General features: G+C 41.0%; 1 protein-coding gene across 1 annotated transcript; it reads right to left on the bottom strand.

The window, feature by feature from the left end:
• Positions 1-5907: 5907 nt before the first annotated feature.
• Positions 5908-17605, bottom strand: LOC123595430 (synaptonemal complex protein 3-like). Its single transcript, XM_045473218.1, has 9 exons — positions 17527-17605; positions 14971-15139; positions 14416-14485; positions 14228-14262; positions 12452-12569; positions 11218-11317; positions 9137-9235; positions 7179-7283; positions 5908-7045 (listed from the first exon to the last, which is right to left on the bottom strand). Exons 2-9 carry the CDS (start codon positions 15098-15100, stop codon positions 6992-6994), a joined length of 711 nt encoding a protein of 236 aa, XP_045329174.1. The 5' UTR covers positions 15101-15139; positions 17527-17605; the 3' UTR covers positions 5908-6991.
• Between the last annotated feature and the right edge of the window lie 253 nt (positions 17606-17858).

Below are 17858 nucleotides of genomic sequence, written 5' to 3' on the forward strand. Positions count from 1 at the left end.
GGCATAACTTTGTAAATATTTGATTTTCCTAAAATTATGGTTCATATAAGAAAGCTAGAATTAATACATGCTTTGTTCTATCCCTTTCAGAGTGATGGGATGGTGACTGAGCTAGCTCCAATCACTTAGAGTGAGCAAGGGTTATTTGTGGATTTTTTTTTTTTTTTAGTATTATAATGAACTCATGAGTGTCAATATATTTGTGATTCAAACCATTGCATTTATTATTCCTTTGATGCTCACATATTTCTGCATTTGCCCATTAGGAACCCCTGTGTCCCACCTCCTGTGTCCTTTTGACATAACCTCAACACACATCCTGACTTTCGGATATTATAAGATGTTCCAGGCTTATATATATATTTTTTCCTCCCAAGATTTTACAGGCTTATATTATTTATATTCCACCCCGTATCTGGAACCAGCTATTTCTCCAAGGAGCTCTTGTTTGTGTTCAAGATCATAAAATAGACTCTAAGTTACTCACTGCAACTGAATCATTGCTTCTAGGCCTTGGCAGGCTATAAAGCTAATGATCAATGTTGACAATTATTTTTCCAGTCTGATAAATGAGGAATAATCTCTGTAGGAATGGCTCCCCTTGTTTCTATTTATTCCTTTTCAAGATTTTCCTGTCAGGGCACCTGAGTGGTTCAGTCAGTTGAGCGACCGACTCTTGATTTTGGCTTGGGTCATGATCTCACGGTGCTGAGATCGAGTCCCGAGTTGGGCTCTGAGCTGGGCATGGAGCCTGCTTGGGATTCTCACTCTCCTTCTCTCTCTGAACCCCCTCTCAAAATAAATAGGTAAACTTTCTTTTTTTTTAAGATTTCCCTGTCCATCTGTACTAATCCTCCCCCCTAAATGGACTGCAAAACCAACTTGTCTAGTTTCAGGAAAAAACAAAACAAAACAAAAACAAAAACAAAAACAAAAACTTTATGATATTGGAAGGTCTGAACATGTTTTTCTTACTAGGAGTAAGTAACATTTTCAAATATTTAAAAACCAGTTCATACTCATTTCTGTGAATTATTTATTCACAATTTTAATGTGTTCTTCTATTATGTTTTTGACCTCTTCTCAATTGTTAGTAGCTCTTCTAAATCATAAGAGAATCCTAGGTCGTAAAGTAATATTTGCATGGTTTCATTTTCTACAACTGGACCTCTGACCCATTTAGAATTTATTCTGATACACAGTGTAAGGAACAGATCCAATTTTATCTGTTTCCATATCGCTATTCAGTTACAACACCCTTCCCCGCCATGACACATTTTTAAAAGTCCATTATCCCCCACTGATTTGATATGCCATATTTATCGTATGGCAAATTTCCATGTGCATTTGAGTCTATTCATACACGTTCTCTTTTGCTTAATTGTTCTATTCAGGCATGAATACTATGCTATTCTGTTATATAGATTTGTAATAGGTTTTAGTATCTGTAGAGGTGGCTCCCCCCATTGGTCTTTCTTCATTTTCAAAGTTTTTCTGTCTATGCGTGCACATTTGTTTCCCCAAAATCTATATTAACACCAACTTGTCTAGCTTCAGAAAAAAAATCTCATGGAATTTTTATTGTGATTGTATTAAACTTATAAATTTACTGCAGAAGAGCTGACTCTTTATGATGTCGAGTCTTCTGATCCAAGAGCTTGGCATATCTTTCCATCTGCCCAAGTCTATTCTTGTGTCTTTCAGAATGATTTTGTAGTTTTCCTTATTTATATTTTGGTTATTTCTTGTCAAATGTATGCCTAGGCATTTCATTTTTGCCATTATTAATGGAATCTTCCTTCTTATTTTCTAGCTGGTTATCCTTCCATATATGAAAACTTTTGGTTTCTGTATGTTAGTTTTATTGCCTGTTACTTTACTAATATCTTCCACTGTTTATAGCGCTTTTTCCATTAATTATTTCTTTCTAATTTTGTGTGGGCATTTCCTGTCTCTTGTGTAATTACATCAGCACATAGCTCCACCACAATGTTAAATAGTAATGAGATATTAGGCATCTCTTTTTGTTTCTGACTTTAGTGGTAGAGTCTCTAGTTAATGTTTCCCCATTAAGCAAGTTACTGGCTTTTGGGCTAAGATTTGTATATTTCATTAGTTAAGGTAGTTTATCCAGCTATATTATTTGCGAGCAGTCCCTAAACACAACACTGGCAAAACGCAATTCTGAAAAACAAAAAAAAAGTGGCCGTTCTACAGGTGTAGGCTGTTCAATACCAACTTCCACTGATTAGAATACCTATATGAAAGAAAACAAGTTGGAGGACAGGTATAAAGGGCATATGCTAAGCAATGCCATCATATTCACATCATATTTACTAGAAGACCACTTGGCAATAAATCTAGATGGAGTATTATAGTTAAAGTTCCTTTCCTTGGGACACTAAATAATAGAATTTAACGACAAGGATATTCTAGTGTTTGTTAAGAGAATTTTTTTTTTTTTTTAAATCTGGAGCTAGAACTTCACTGGACCCAAACACTTAAGATTTTACTTCTATTATTACATATTTGCTACTTAATAATTCTCCAATTTTCAAATACCTTTACCGTCATTTATTAGTATTGATTCTGCTTACAGATTAATAGTTAAACACACAGGTTCTGGAATCACATGGTTTGGTAGAATTGAAATCTGGCTACACATAACTGTTAAGTGACCTTCAGTAAGTCACTTACCCTCATTTTCCTCAGTTTCTTCAGCTGTAAAACGAAGCCACAGAACTTCCACCTGGGTTCCGAGACTTTCAAGCTTTAACATTTCATCCTAGCCTTTTACCTCTTGTGACTCAGTTTCTGTAATTGTGAAATGTGCTGCCTATTTCATACAATTCCAACGAGGTTCAGATATGATGTACAGGAAGTACTCTAAAATGTAATATTTTGGGGGCACCTGGGTGGCTCAGTTGGTTGAGCATCTGACTTTGGCTCGGGTCATGATCTCATGGTTCGTGGGTTCGAGCCCCACATCGGGCTCGCTGCTGTCAGTGTAGAGGCCACTTCGGATCTTCTCTCTCTCTCTCTCTCTCTGCCCCTCTTGATCTCTCTCTCCCTCTCTTTCTCTCTCTCAAATTTTAAAAAAATTAAAATAATATTGGGGCGCCTGGGTGGCGCAGTCGGTTAAGCGTCCGACTTCAGCCAGGTCACGATCTTGCGGTCCGTGAGTTCGAGCCCCGCATCAGGCTCTGGGCTGATGGCTCAGAGCCTGGAGCCTGTTTCCGATTCTGTGTCTCCCTCTCTCTGCCCCTCCCCCGTTCATGCTCTGTCTCTCTCTGTCCCCAAAAAAATAAATAAACGTTGAAAAAAATTTAAAAAAAAAAAAAAATTAAAATAATATTTTCAGCCAAAAACTTTAGGGTATCATTTGATTTTTGAGATAAGTAGGCAAACAGCTCCTGCTCCAGGAAAGACAAATAAGAATATATATATATATATATATATATATATATATATATGTGTGTGTGTGTATATATATATATATATACACACACACACACACATATATATATATGTGTGTGTGTGTGTGTGTGTGTATATATGTATATATACACACACACACACACACACACACATATATATATATATATATATATATATAATCTCAAACGATGCAGCAACCATTCTTCTAATGGTTACTGCATCGTTTCCTCCATGACATGTTTGGTGCTTCCTGCCTGCAAATTTCAAGACACTTTCATTTTAATGTCTTCAAGACATCCTATCATCAAACACCTCATCAGGTTCACAAACTGAGTGACTGATTAGAAGCTGTAGGAGAAGAGAAGACATCCCCACCCTAATTGTCAACATTTAGGTTCACAGGTAGCAATCTGTACATTAATCAGAAACACTCCCCCGCACCAAAACAAAACACATTTCAATCTTGAAGATAAGTGAACCACTGTAGTCAAAAGAGTAATCTCTCTGTCTCGGAAATATCCCATTTTGAAGGATTAGAAAAAAATCCTGGACATGAATAATTTTAGCCATACTTACTCTGATTGCTACAAAGGGTGATGCATACTTTGATTGCTATAAATTGAAATGTTAAATCATGATACTGCATAAATGCATGCTTGTAATAGTGCAATTGTTGAGCCAAACAGTATTAGAGGAAGTGACTTCTTGATATCAGCTACTTTTCAAAGAAGGTCTCTAGTTACTATGGAAGAAAAGAGAATATGTGCATTCGTCTGCCAACTAGAATTCTACTGGGTATTTACCCAAAGAAAAAGAAAATGCTAATTTGAAAACATATATGCACCCCTACGTTTATTGCAGCGTTATTTACAATGGCCAAGATACGGAAGCAACCCGTGTCCATCGGTAAATGAATGAATGAATAAAGAAGATGTGGTATATACAGGCAATGGAATATTACGCAACCTTAAAAAAGAATGAGATCTTGCCACTTGCAATAACGTGAATGGACCTAGAGGGTATTAAGCTAAGTGAAATAAGTCCGATTGAGAAAGACAAATTCCCTAGGATTTAACTTACATCTGGAATCTAAAATACAAAACAAATGAATAAATGAACAAACAAAAAGCAGAATCAGACCTATAAATACAGAGAATAAACTGACATTTTTGGGGGAGGTGGTGGGTGGACAAAATGGGTGAGGGAGAGTGGGAGATATGGCTTCCATTTACGGAATGAATAAGTGAAGGGGATAAAAGATACAGCATAGGGAATACAGTCAATGATACTACAATAGCATTGTATGGTGACAGGTGGTAGCTACACTTGTGGTGAGCATAGCATAACATATAGAGATGTTGAATCACCATATTCTACACCCCAAACTAATGTAACATTGCGTGTCAACTATCCTCAAATAAAAATAATAAAACTTTTTTTTTTGTTTTTTTAATAAAAACACTGGCTGCAATTTCCTGAAATTTGTATTTAGTAAAAGAAACCTGTCCTACCGTTTTTGGGGAGAAAAAAATGAATTTTTACATTTGCTTTAGGGTGACTTTCCTGATATTCTGAGTTAAAATTTCACTGCCACAAGAAAGTGGACATTAAGTGTTCCCTTTTATGAAAAATAAAACAATGGCTAAAGCACAGGTGACACGTAAGAAAACTGTTCACCAAGAGAAAGAAAAAAGTAACACAAGAGTGAACCTAAATGTAACCCATGGACTATGGGTAATATCGATGTGTCAATGATTAAGTTTGTCGCTGTGGGTGTGTGGGGGCAGGGAGTATATGAGAAATCTCTGTACCTTCTGCTCCATTTTGCTGTGAACCTAAAACTGTTTAGAACATATATATAATTGTAATATGCACACAGATGATATATAATGGCAAATTATGTATAAATACATAAATAGTTATAATGGCAAAATATTTCTTCCCCTTAGAATATCAGCCAAAGTTGCTTCAAGTACGTATTTACTCATTTGAGGTTGCCAGGGGATGGAAATAAATGTCAACTGTTTGATCACTAAGTACATTATGTACTGATTATCGTCTCTGCACTCTCACATAAAATTAGATGGCTTAGTATGAATATTAGAACTTTCACGAGGACCTTTGGAGTACTTACTTGTGCCTCTGTAGCTACTGGAAAACTTCCCAAATAAGGACCTTCTTAGAAGTTTGGAACAGAACTTCAGACGCATATACCAACACATGCTTTGGCTTAACAGGAAAGTTCTTTACAAACATGTGAAGCTGAGCAATTAAATTCTCCCCATAATGTCAAATACTGGATAATGGTGGAGGACTCATTCATTCCTGTATACGTTGTTGCAGTTAGAAAAAGAGATTCCATATGGGCTTATTTTTTTAAAACTTGGAAAGCCTTAAAACAAACAGAAGGGTGGTATACAGGGGTCAGGATTAACGTTAAAAAAATGCAGAAAGACAGGAGAAAATAAATCCTCTCCTCCGAATGGAAATGCTTTATTTTGAATGATTCATGAAAGCAACTTCAGGAACTGAGAAAAAAACACATTTAACTGACTTATTCCAAATATATTATGAAACAATGTCATGTTTATTAAATAACGTGCCCAAACGAAGATGGTGTTATGTTATTAAATGTAAAAAGAAAATGCCCATTACAAAAAGAAAGGTATAAGAATTAATTATTCAAGTTGTTAGTTCTCAAATATAAAATCAACGTTCCACACACTCAATGAACATTAAACTTGAAAACAAGGCACTGTAGGTAATTTATCTTTAAAGAGAGATGTGAAATACTTAAACCATAAGTCATTAGGTATATGTACACATTAATGAAATACTTTCAATCAATGCTAAGGGCAAGTGTCATTTAATAGTGAACCAACACCAATTAAATGACATTTTGGTGTCTTTGTGGAAACGACATTTTCACAAACCCATGTCTCAGCACTGACACTTATGTATCTAGTTCTGTGCCCCCAATGATTTTAGGCAGTTTAATTTATTCCCAAAAAACCCCACAATCTTAGGTTTGCTTTTAATAATTTTTATAAGGCAGTAGAGTAGACTTTCTGAAATCATATTTTTTTTATTAGAATTGGCTCTGTAAACTAATGAGTAAAATACAAGCGGGCACACGGGTAAGATAAATTTTATACCCTTTAATTTTATTTTTCCTTTAGGAAAAGCAAAGTAACCTTCTTTCTGTACGTGTGCTCTGAACCTTTTGGGACTGATACAGATCCACGGAGGCCAAGCCTCAAATTAAATCATCCTGTTGCTAAAAGTTAATTAACAGTGTTAAGTACACAAAGTCATCATTACTAACGAAGGGCTGAAAGCTTAATACATATAATTGTGGAATTGCTGCTACCCACATAACTGTTTGGGGCTTGGGGTTTTAGCAGGAAAAGATTCTTGCACTAAACAAGCAAGCTATGGTAAACAAGATGTACTGATTTCAACTACAATTTTTAAACTACCGCAATGTGGTTCAGTGTAGCTAATGTTATGCTTCTATCATAGCACTTAGGTTCAAGTTCTGTCTTCAAAGTCATCAGAATAACAGGGATTGAAGAGACTTTTGAACAATTGCCAGCTCTTGCCGTTGCTGTTTCAAGGAAGGAAATATTAAACATTTACATGCTATTTAGGTCATTGTTATATACACTTCAGCAAACAAAATACCCCAATGCTCACATCCCTCGTTAGTTCTTAATATTAAATATGCACTAAGTACTTACAACTTCCATCATAATTTTGTTTTGCAACTTGGTCATTTCTTCTCTAACTTCACTTTGTTCATCAGTAAGAAGATGTTCATGGTCCTTCTCTAAGTCCTGCATACTCTAAAACAAAAAGCCTAGTTTAGTTATAAACCACCACTTTTCATCTCACGCACTAAACACGTAAAAGCAAATTTCAAAACTAACATCTCTTAATATGCAAAGGATGCCCGTTATTTATTCCAAGTAAGATATTATACCTAATACATGGAGACCAAAATACCCACCTAAGAAATTTTTTAAATGTTGTGTTTGAGTCAAATATTATTAGTATAGAGGCACAACAGTAGTAGGCTCAAAACAATGGGTTAATAAACAGTTAAGGTCAAGGTGGAGGGAAAAAAAGAAAAAGACTGACAGTCCCACTGAATGAGATGCCATCATTTTAAAACTCTCTAATAAACTTTCTAGACACCATGTAACAGTGCATTTATAATGACTCATAATCAATGTGGCATGATTCCACTGGAGGGAATAAAATGATCTGTGACACGACCTCTTTAAGTTATGAAAAACAAACATGTTCTAAATCTTTACTATTCACCCAACAAATAGTGATCTACTGCAGCCTACATAAAAAGTGCTGTGGAGGAATTTAAAAATGAATACACGATCTCTTCCTTCCTTATTCCAGTGAGAACAAAAAAACATGTAAATAAAAACAACACAAAAACTTTATAACAATTAAGGTAACACAACTTGCCGTGACTATGTAGTGGAAAATAAGATTGATTCTGATTTAGTTGGCAAAAGAGTAAGATTTCGGTAGGTAAACGGAAGAGGCAATTGAAAGTATTCTAGAAACAAGGAAGTAATGGTGCGTTAGTTCAGAGAAAGCAACCAATCTGGAGGGGTGGGAGGAAAGAACGAACGTTAAGTATAAAACTACAAAGGGAGCCTTGTTATGGGGGAAGCGGGGCACAGACTTTGAATACCTGAGGGCCTAAAATGGGAAGCTAGCGACAGGTTCTCAGGAGGGAAGGTCTATGCTTTGGCAGATCATATTGCAGAATGGTGAGGGATGGACTGGAGAAGAGAACTCAGATGAGGGTTTAGTAGCATAAGCAAGGAATGATGAGATCCTGAACTAGGGAGCAGCAGTTGGAATTCGAAGAAAGATACTAAGGTACCGTTGCAGAGGTAAAGGACACCTCCCCTCCGCCCAACACACACCAAGAAAAAAGAAGAGGAATGTGCAGGATTCTACTGCCTCCTAAATAAGTATATATCTGCATGAAGAAGAGGTCTGTGTCACTGAGGACAGTTGGTCAATGTGCAAATATCACAGCAGATCATTCTCAACTCACAAACGTTTGGTCCTCCTCTGGCTTTTTCATTCTGTTATATTGTATTTAGACCTTCTCTTATGATTTTAAGTTTGCATATAAAGTCATTATTAGTCATTAATATTCCAAAAGCAACTATGCCACAAAACACTCATGTAACGCATTTGGAAATAAAAGCAGTATTCATCAATTACCACTGCCTACTCATATTTAACAGAAACTGTCAATACAAGTAAAAGGCACGTAGAAGTGATTTATAGACTTCTTAGTTTCCACTATATATTTATTGCTGATCTCCTCCGAACTGATTGTTGCACAAAAAATTATGATTAAAGTGTTGATAAAGTACCACTTTTCTACACGATACATGTATTTCTAGGTAAAATCCCCAGCTTACAGTTCCCTGTTTTAAATGACTCCCACAAAAGTATTAATTAATCCCCAAAATCAAAACACATTTACCAATTATGTTAAATACAGAGCAATGAACTCCAAATGGAAAATGGTTAACGGTTCAGATGTACAACCTAACTGGGTTTTTTCCCCCACATAGATTCAGAAAGAAACAAACTATCTCCTACTTTTGTACACATGTTATGTTTTATAAGAATGTATTATGTTGCCAAATACCTCTAAGAATTGCACATATAAATTTTTAATTTTTTGCAGTCTCTGATTCTGAACAACTCTAGCTTGGTGAAGAACCTTTCGTTGCTCTCGAAACATACTCTACAAATATAAAAGAAAAGGATGATAAAATGTGGGTGACATTTAATATTTAGAGAAACATAATTATACATCATGTTTAAAAGGAATATTCTTTAAATCAATACTTGTTAACATTTCCTGTTGTAACAACCTTTATGACCGAGTTTAGATAACTGTGTTCACCACTAATACACAAAAACAATACGATGATCCTACCTAGTAGTCATTAAGTAGGAAATTTTTTTTCTTGCCAATATGGAAAACAGGTTTTAACTCTTGATTTCAAAACCCACAAATGACCCTTCCAAGAATGTGTTTACTACAAGTAGTCAAAAATCTATACACTGATCCTTCCTAACAGTAGTTACAGAGGGGATATTCTTTTCTTAACAACGTTCAAAACATGTATTAATTCTTGGTCATTTCAGTATGCACACAGATGATCCCAGCCTTTCCGCTCCTTGACCTGATCTCCAACAACAATTTTGTCCTCTTCCCTACTTCAGTCACTCACTTACATAGTCACACCCTGGATTCTGTCATTCCCAATAACTGCAACATCTACATTATATTAATAAGAGCAAAAACTTATATAGGAGGTGTGTGCCAGGTGCTGTTCTGAACCATTTTTTTTTTCAACGTTTTATTTATTTTTGGGACAGAGAGAGAGACAGACAGAACATGAACGGGGGAGGGGCAGAGAGAGAGGGAGACACAGAATCGGAAACAGGCTCCAGGCTCTGAGCCATCAGCCCATAGCCTGACGCGGGGCTCGAACTCACGGAACGCGAGATCGTGACCTGGCTGAAGTCGGACGCTTAACCGACTGCGCCACCCAGGCGCCCCTGTTCTGAACCATTTTAAATAAACATTATATATGATCTCATTTAATCCTCAAAACAACTCTACGAGGCAGGTGCTTTTGTTATGTCTCCTTCCATAATAGGTGAGGAACCTGGGTGAGGCACAGGGATAAACAATTTGCCGCTGATTTCACAGCTAGTACCGGTCAACCAGGATTGGATCCCAAAAACTGGTTCCAGAGTCCAGGCTCTGGACCACTGTACTATACTGGTTCTCCATTTTTTCCCCCGATATTCAACCTCTACCTCCCTGTTTGTAGTTCTCTCCCTTTCTTACTATAGTCCAACACTCTTTCAGGATTAACATCCCATGGATCCTATGACTTTTCATTGCCCCTGATCCCCACCCTCATATTCTTCCTTTTCCTCCTTCCTGGCCTAAATGCCATGGTCAATCATTATACCTATGCCCTCGCACATGTACCTTACCCCCTTTTCACTCCGCCAATTTGCGTGGCTAAACCCCAACCCTGGAAAATCCAACTCTCCAGCTGCTCTGCCACAACCATGCAATGTGGTCTCACTTTATTTTATTTTTTTTTTTTAATTTTTTTTCCCCAACGTTTATTTATTTATTTTTGGGACAGAGAGAGACAGAGCATGAACGGGGGAGGGGCAGAGAGAGAGGGAGACACAGAATCGGAAACAGGCTCCAGGCTCTGAGCCATCAGCCCAGAGCCCGACGCGGGGCTCGAACTCACGGACCGCGGCGAGATCGTGACCTGTCTGAAGTCGGACGCTTAACCGACTGCGCCACCCAGGCGCCCCTGTGGTCTCACTTTAAATTCATGGTCACTATGACACCAACCTAAGTTAGACCCACAATGCTGCTTGGCAATGGCATTTCCCTAGTCCATTCACTGGCCTGCTCTCAGGAAACAATTCCAGGACTTCTCTGCTCCCGAGAGGCAACACCTCCTCCACCACTCTAACTCTTAACTGGTGACCTTCCTGTATCCCTAAATAGACAGAAGCAATTCAGAGAGGACATTCAGTCTCCCACCGCTACATCTTCTACCCACCTTTACCCATCTGGGCTCATGGTCCCTACATTCTCTCCTGTGTTTTTGCATGACCTATTGCTACTTGAGACTTTGATACAATAAATAAATCAATTTTAAAGCCAAAGCTGATACCAACGGCTAGTTTTTCTTGTTGTTTCTGGGCTTTCTGCATGTCTACATTCCACTCCCAAAACAAAGTCAGAAACTGCTGAGAATATTTGAGACGAAGATTCTGCCTGTAAAACATAATAATGAGCACTGTCATAATTCATAAAGACATGAAAGAATTAACCGTATTCAAAACAAAATTGATTTGACACAATTTACACTACAAAAGGGGAAGGCAGTAATAGCATAACAGCAGTTGAAATAGCAGTCTCATGGGAAGCAGAAAGGTGACATGAACAATTTACTCTTATTCCAAAAGTATTGTTCCTAACTGACCAACATAAAAGCTATCTCACATGCCTTACCTCTTAAAAGCTAATGAGGATTTACTGTACTATCAGTTTTCCAGAAAAATTCATTTTATCTAAAAGCAGTTTACTTTTCATTTCTTCTTACTGAATAGCATATATGTTCTGATATGATAAGTAGATTCATTCAATGAGGATATTATATCCATTTATCATAGAAGATTTCCAAACAGGAATATTTCACTTAAATATATCCCCCGAACAATGTTTTGTTTTGTTTTTGTTTTTTTTAAGAACGGTGAACACAGGGGCACCTGGGTGGCGCAGTCAGTTAAGCGTCGACTTCAGCCAGGTCACGATCTCGCGGTCTGTGAGTTCGAGCCCCGCGTCGGGCTCTGGGAGCCTGGAGCCTGTTTCCGATTCTATGTCTCCCTCTCTCTCTGCCCCTCCCCCGTTCATGCTCTGTCTCTCTCTGTCCCAAAAATAAACGTTGAAAAAAAAAAATTTAAAAAAAAAAAGAACGGTGAACACAATTTACCTAAAATATGCAAATTATTTACAATATAAGATTAACCTTTTCTACATAACTGAATACAGTTAACTATCACAAGAATAATGGTTTAAGACATTTACCTGAAGTTCAGCTAGTGTAGGTCTAGAATGAATATAAATTAATGTTATAGGAAGAAAACTCAATTGTTATTTGAAAGGGAAGAAAGGTCATCTCTATTGGCTTCTAGGAAATACATCTCAGAATCTGTTAAGGAGTGAGGTTACAGAACTAAGGAATTTATCTGCTTAGAAAAAAAACAAGCAAAATGTGTTTTTCGCTGGAAAATTCAATATAATAGAATTTGTCTTAGGTTATTTGCGCCAATGAATACAAAGAAATGATACAAATGTCATCGTGACTCAAAAACAAAAACAAAAACAAAAACACTCCAACAACTTCACCTTTGTTCTTGTTGTAGTTTCCAAACATGCTCAATTGTTTCGTTAGTGGTTTTGATAGAAGCTTTTGTACCCATTTCGAATATTTTTCTCTTTGTGAGAAGAGCCTGTTTAATGTCAACTGTATGGAAAATAGATATTCACTGAAATTTAAATGTTGAAAGTTATTTCGTTTTCATATATTCAAATCAGTACGGGTAAATGTTGCCTTGGCGATGTGCAAAGTACATTTACAATTTATAATACAGACATCATAAATGTCCAATCACTATGTTGTATACCTGGAACTAATATAATGTCGTATGTCAATTACACTTCAAAAGGCAAAGTAAGTAAAATAAAATTTATAATTCAGGCATCATTTCAAAAAGCAAGATTTGCTCACTATTTTCTGTAAAATCTTTCCAGTGCTAGTATCCCAATTCTAATTTTTCTAACTGCAGGTCACCTTTTAGTTTAGAGATAATGAAAAAGGCTTAATAATCAATATATTTTTCATTATCAGAATGTGTATAAAGAATCTCAAAGACAGACTTTAATTTCCTTCTGAAAATTTGCTAACAGGCACATTTTTCTAAACTTATAAAATATCCTCCAACTCAAGGGACACGTTTACATGGGTAAATGTCCTCCAACTCAAGGGATACATTTAGATGGGTTACCATTAGAATGCATTTTATAAAAAGCACGAAAGTATTTTCTTAAAAATGACCCTCAAAAAGGATAAAAATAATTATATCGCATATTAAAAAATTATTTTTCAAGCAATCTAGTGAGTGATGCTTTTAACTGCATTTTACTAACAGAGACAAAGGTCGTGGGTGTAAAATTCTAGTTTAAATAAATGAATTCAAAAACATTTAAAAAAAATATTTTCATGGAGCTTTTTATATAACACTTTCATCCATAAGTGCTGCATTTCACAGAATCTGAATACTTCAAATAACGCTTTGCAGAGCATATGATTTGACTTTATGGATCTACAGTCCGTAGTTATTTTTCAGTAGTCATGAAGGATCTGCACTACAATAAAAATATTTTATACACCCAGAATCCATCTATAATAAGAAGTTTATTAGACAGCTCACAAAGCAAGCACTTTGTCGCCACCAAATAGAGCAAAGCCTTCAAAAGATACTTGCTTGTAAGGATGATCTCTATGGAGAGCCATATATTGACTCAGACTCTGCTAAGTGTACTGTCCTATAGTGCAGATGGTGTAAGTGACATCTGACAGAACAACATAAAATTTAGGAGTTTGGATATGATTAGACACTTCTCACTAGCTAGCAGAGTTATTTACTTTGCAACTACACAGTTTGTTAATGAAAAATAAAAATAAAGAGTTATATTAGAGGATTCGATTTGTGCTGCTACTCCAAAGAGAAGCACACTGGAAAGTTATGAAAGGTAGCGAAATTAAGAAAATTTAAAATTGGCAATACACGTTGATACATCACCTAAGCTGTGCACAGAAAAGGCAGTATAAACTTTCTTCACACAGTCTTACACAGTACATTAAGTGTACACGTGCATAAAATAATGGCATCATTCTTACCTCACGACTGTTAGTACCGTTTTCAGTTTTCCACATCAACAGTTCAAAAGGTCAGTAAAGAAACTTACAAAGTTGAATCACACTATAAATACTGGTATAAAGTGCTCTATACTAGAACAAGGCATTAAAACCAGTCTTGGAATCCACTCACTAACATTCCCATTTATAAAAGTTGTATGGATTAAACAATTGTTTTGACTGCAAATATCACTTAAGCATACCTCCAAGCCTTTCCAGCATCTTCTGTACTTCATTCCTGTGAAGAAGTTACATGGAACATTATTGAGTAAGGATAAACAAAGATCATATTTGCTTTGGAGGAAATGTGTCATTCTAGGATTTTATGGAGAATAATTGTATGAGCCATGTTGCCTAGAGCTGGCAGGTGATAACACTATGAAGACATTACCCCACATCGTCCTCAAATGTTCCTGCAGAAGGACTGCTCTCCCCGGGCTTATCCGGTACTGGATTGTTTCCTGCATTGAAATAAAAGTGGAAAGCATTTTAAAAGGAAGTATGGTATTCTGATCAGTTTTCAGGGGGCGGTAGCCTCGCCGTGTGGAGTTTTTTAGGCCTCTTGCAAGCAAAAGTCTTTACGGCAGACATATGAAAGGAAGGAACCACGTATGCACAAGGTCAGATGAAACTGGATGGGGGACGAGGACCATGCTCTGGAGACGGTGTTGCAAACCTTTCAGGGTTAAGGTCAGACTACACCACCCGGCACGTGTGAGACATTCTGGAAAGAGCAACTGCGAGTGAGCAGAAGTGCTGCTATCTAAGCTTCTGTAATCCTGGTCTGGGATGGGAGGATCGAGTGGGCAACGTCCGGTACACGAAACCGCTTTACACACACACACGTGTTTTACTGCTTACAATGCCAAGGACTCAGAAGCAGCGACCTGCCCCGCGGGTGGTATCTACAGGCGCTGCATCTGCAAAGGTGTCAGATAGAGTGTACCTTCAGGAACAGCCTCCGGCCCACTCAGGTCTCTTCTCTCTTGTCCCCAAAAGTCATTGGCTGCCACACCCGGAGCCTCCACTGGGGCCTTCGCAGCTCTCCTCAGGCGCTTCCTCCGAGGTGGCGCCATCCCAAGGTGTCTTCCCAGGTACAGACAGCTCTCCTGCACCTTGTGAGTGCAAACACGCGTGAAAGAAATGGGGACATGGTCAATGAGCGATGCCAGGCAAGGGTCCTCTGCGCAGATCAGAGCATGCGCGCCCTCGTTGTCTCTCGTTGGGCCAGGAGGGGACAAAGACAATGGTGACAGCAGAGCCCTGCCCCCCGTGGCTGTGACCCCCTCTCGCTGGCTGCGACCTGCCCCAGGACACCTGAGTGTCAGGACCCTCTGCCAGATTCTTGCCCCTATGTTGGCACAGCGGCTGTCCCCTGCTCTCGGTCCCCAAGGGACAACGTGCTGGTCTGGAGGCCTAAACTTGGCCGTGACCAAAAGAAGTGTCCCCTCCAAATGGATGAGGAAGAAACCGTTCTGCACCTGTCCGGGGACAGTCAGGTCAGGGGTCTCCTTGACATGCCATCTGGACCCCAGGACAACCAAGCAGTCCTGCAGGGCGACCGGCTGGGCAGGAGGGACAGACGCAGATGCTGCCTCCTCACCAGGTGTGGCCCTGTCCTGAAGAGGGGAACGTCGGGCTCGCTTCCCATCCTGCAGACCCTGCCAGCCCTGCCCTCGAGAGCCTCATCCTGTCCTGTCCTTGTCCTGTCCTGTTGTGTCCTGTTGGAGCCTCGGAGGAATCCGTGGGGACATCACTTCAGAGGTCAGCTCAGCTGCCGCCACCCCCCACTGTCCTTGGGGGCCTTGTCCTCGTCCTATCCTAACCTGTTCTCGTCCTGTATTGTCCTGTCGGATTCCCGTAGGACTCCGTGGGGACATCAACATGGAGGTCAGTACAGCTGCTGCCACCATACACTGCCCTCGGGGGCCTTGTCTTGTCCTGTCCTGTCCTATCGGAGACCCAAAGGACTCCATGGGAACATCACCGCAGAGGTCAGCTCAGCTGCCGCCTCCACTCACTGCTCTCGCGGGCCATGTCCTGTCCTGTCCTGTCCTGTCCAGTGGGAGTCCCGGTGGGATATCTGTGGGGATATCATGCAGAGGTCCATAGAGCTGCCACCTCTATACACTGCTCTCAGGGACCTTGACCTGTCCTGTTCTGTCCTATCGGAGCCCTGAAGGACTCCATGGGGACATCACCTCAGAGGTCGGCCCAGCCACCGCCACCCCACTGCCCTCGGGTTCTCAACCTGTCCTGTCCTGTTCTCTTGGAGCCCCAGAGGACTCCATGGGGACACCCCTCAGAATTCAGCCCAGGCACCACCATGCCACATGCCTTTGGGGTCTCGTCCTGCCCTGCCCTGTTCTCTTGGCCCCCTGGAGGACTCCGTGGACATCACCTCAGAGGTCAGCCCAGCCACCGCCACCCCACTGCCCTCAGGGTCTCGTCCTGCCCTGTGCTGTTCTCTTAGAGCCCCGAGGGCTCCGTGGGGACACCAACTCAGAGGTCAGCCCAGGCACCACCACCATGCCACACTGCCCTCGGGGGCCTCATCCTCCCCCTATCCTGTCATGTCCTGTCAGAGACCAGAGGACTCCCTGGAGACATCACCTCAGAGGTCAGCCCAGCCACCACCACCCCACCCTGCCCTCAGGGGCCTCGTCCTCTTCCTGTCCTGTCATGTCCTGTCAGAGACTGGAGGACTCCGTGGGGAAACCAACTCAGAGGTCAGCCCAGACACAGCCATCCCACAGTGCCCTCTGGGGCCTTGTACTCATCTTGTCCTGTCCTGTCTTGTTGGAATGCCAGAGGACTCCGTGGGGACATCACCTGAGAGGTCAGCCCAGCCCCTGCCACCCCACACTGACCTCAGGGGCCTCGTTCTCATGCCTTCCCCTCCTGTCCTATCATGTCCTGTGGAGCCCCAGAGGACTCCGTGGGGACACCACCTCAGAGGTCAGCCCAGCTACCACCACCCCACTGTCCTTGGGGTCTCATCCTACCCTGTCCTCTCCTGTCCTGTCCTCTCCTGTCCTGTCAGAGCCACAGAGGAGTCCACGGAGACATCACCTCAGAGGTCAGTCCAGCCGCCACCATCCCACATTGCCCTCGGTGGCCTCGACCTCTCCTGTCCTGTCGTGGCCTGTCACAGCCCAGAGGTCTCTGTAGGGACATCACCCCAGAGGTCAGCCCAGCTGATGCCACCCCGCAGGACCCTTGGGGGCCTCGTCCTGTCTTCTACTGTCCTGTCCTGTCCTGTCCTGTCACAGCTCCAGTGGACGCCATGGGGACATCACCACAGAGGTCAGCCAAGCCGCTGCCGCCCCACACCCTGGTCCCCTCATGGCTGAGAAGGCACCCCCCCGCCACCTCCCATGGCAAGACGGGGCTACCAGGCCCGCCTCCCCACCCGCCTGGCCTCCCTGAGGGTCTTCCCTATGCCCCACCCTCATCCTCTGTCTTTCTGTCCCTCCCTCCACCCCTCCACAGGCACAGCGACCTCCACACGGAGTCCTCTGCGAAGCTCCTCTGAGGGCCTCGCGATGGCGACGAGCTAGCCAGCTCTGAGGGCCTGGGCAGGAGCGTCGCTGATTGGTTGGCTAGGTGCACGTGATGGGGGCGGGACCTTCGCCGAGACACGCCCCCTGAAGGGACTGCCCAGGACCTTGGCGTCGGCGCCAAGGGTGGAGGCCAGGGCTCGGGGTTTCCCGTTCTACCGCCGAGGACGTTTCGCAGGCCATCTTCCTGGGAAACCACAAAAGGACACCGGAGCGGGCGACAGGTGCACAAGCCTCCACCTTCCCGATGTGGGGGAATTAAGACATTATGCTC

The sequence above is a fragment of the Leopardus geoffroyi genome, chromosome X (genome assembly GCF_018350155.1).
Source record: "Leopardus geoffroyi isolate Oge1 chromosome X, O.geoffroyi_Oge1_pat1.0, whole genome shotgun sequence".
Lineage (NCBI taxonomy): Eukaryota > Metazoa > Chordata > Mammalia > Carnivora > Felidae > Leopardus > Leopardus geoffroyi.

Bases quoted from the DNA above. Each gene is read 5' to 3' on its own strand.
- LOC123595430 (XM_045473218.1), bottom strand. From the start codon at position 15,100: ATGGCGCCACCTCGGAGGAAGCGCCTGAGGAGAGCTGCGAAGGCCCCA. The intron at 12,570-14,227 runs GTATGCTTAAGT...TTTTCCATACAG, and splicing joins GATGCTGGAAAGGCTTGGAG to TTGACATTAAACAGGCTCTT. The intron at 9,236-11,217 runs GTTGGTATCAGC...TTATATTTGTAG, and splicing joins AACAACAAGAAAAACTAGCC to AGTATGTTTCGAGAGCAACG.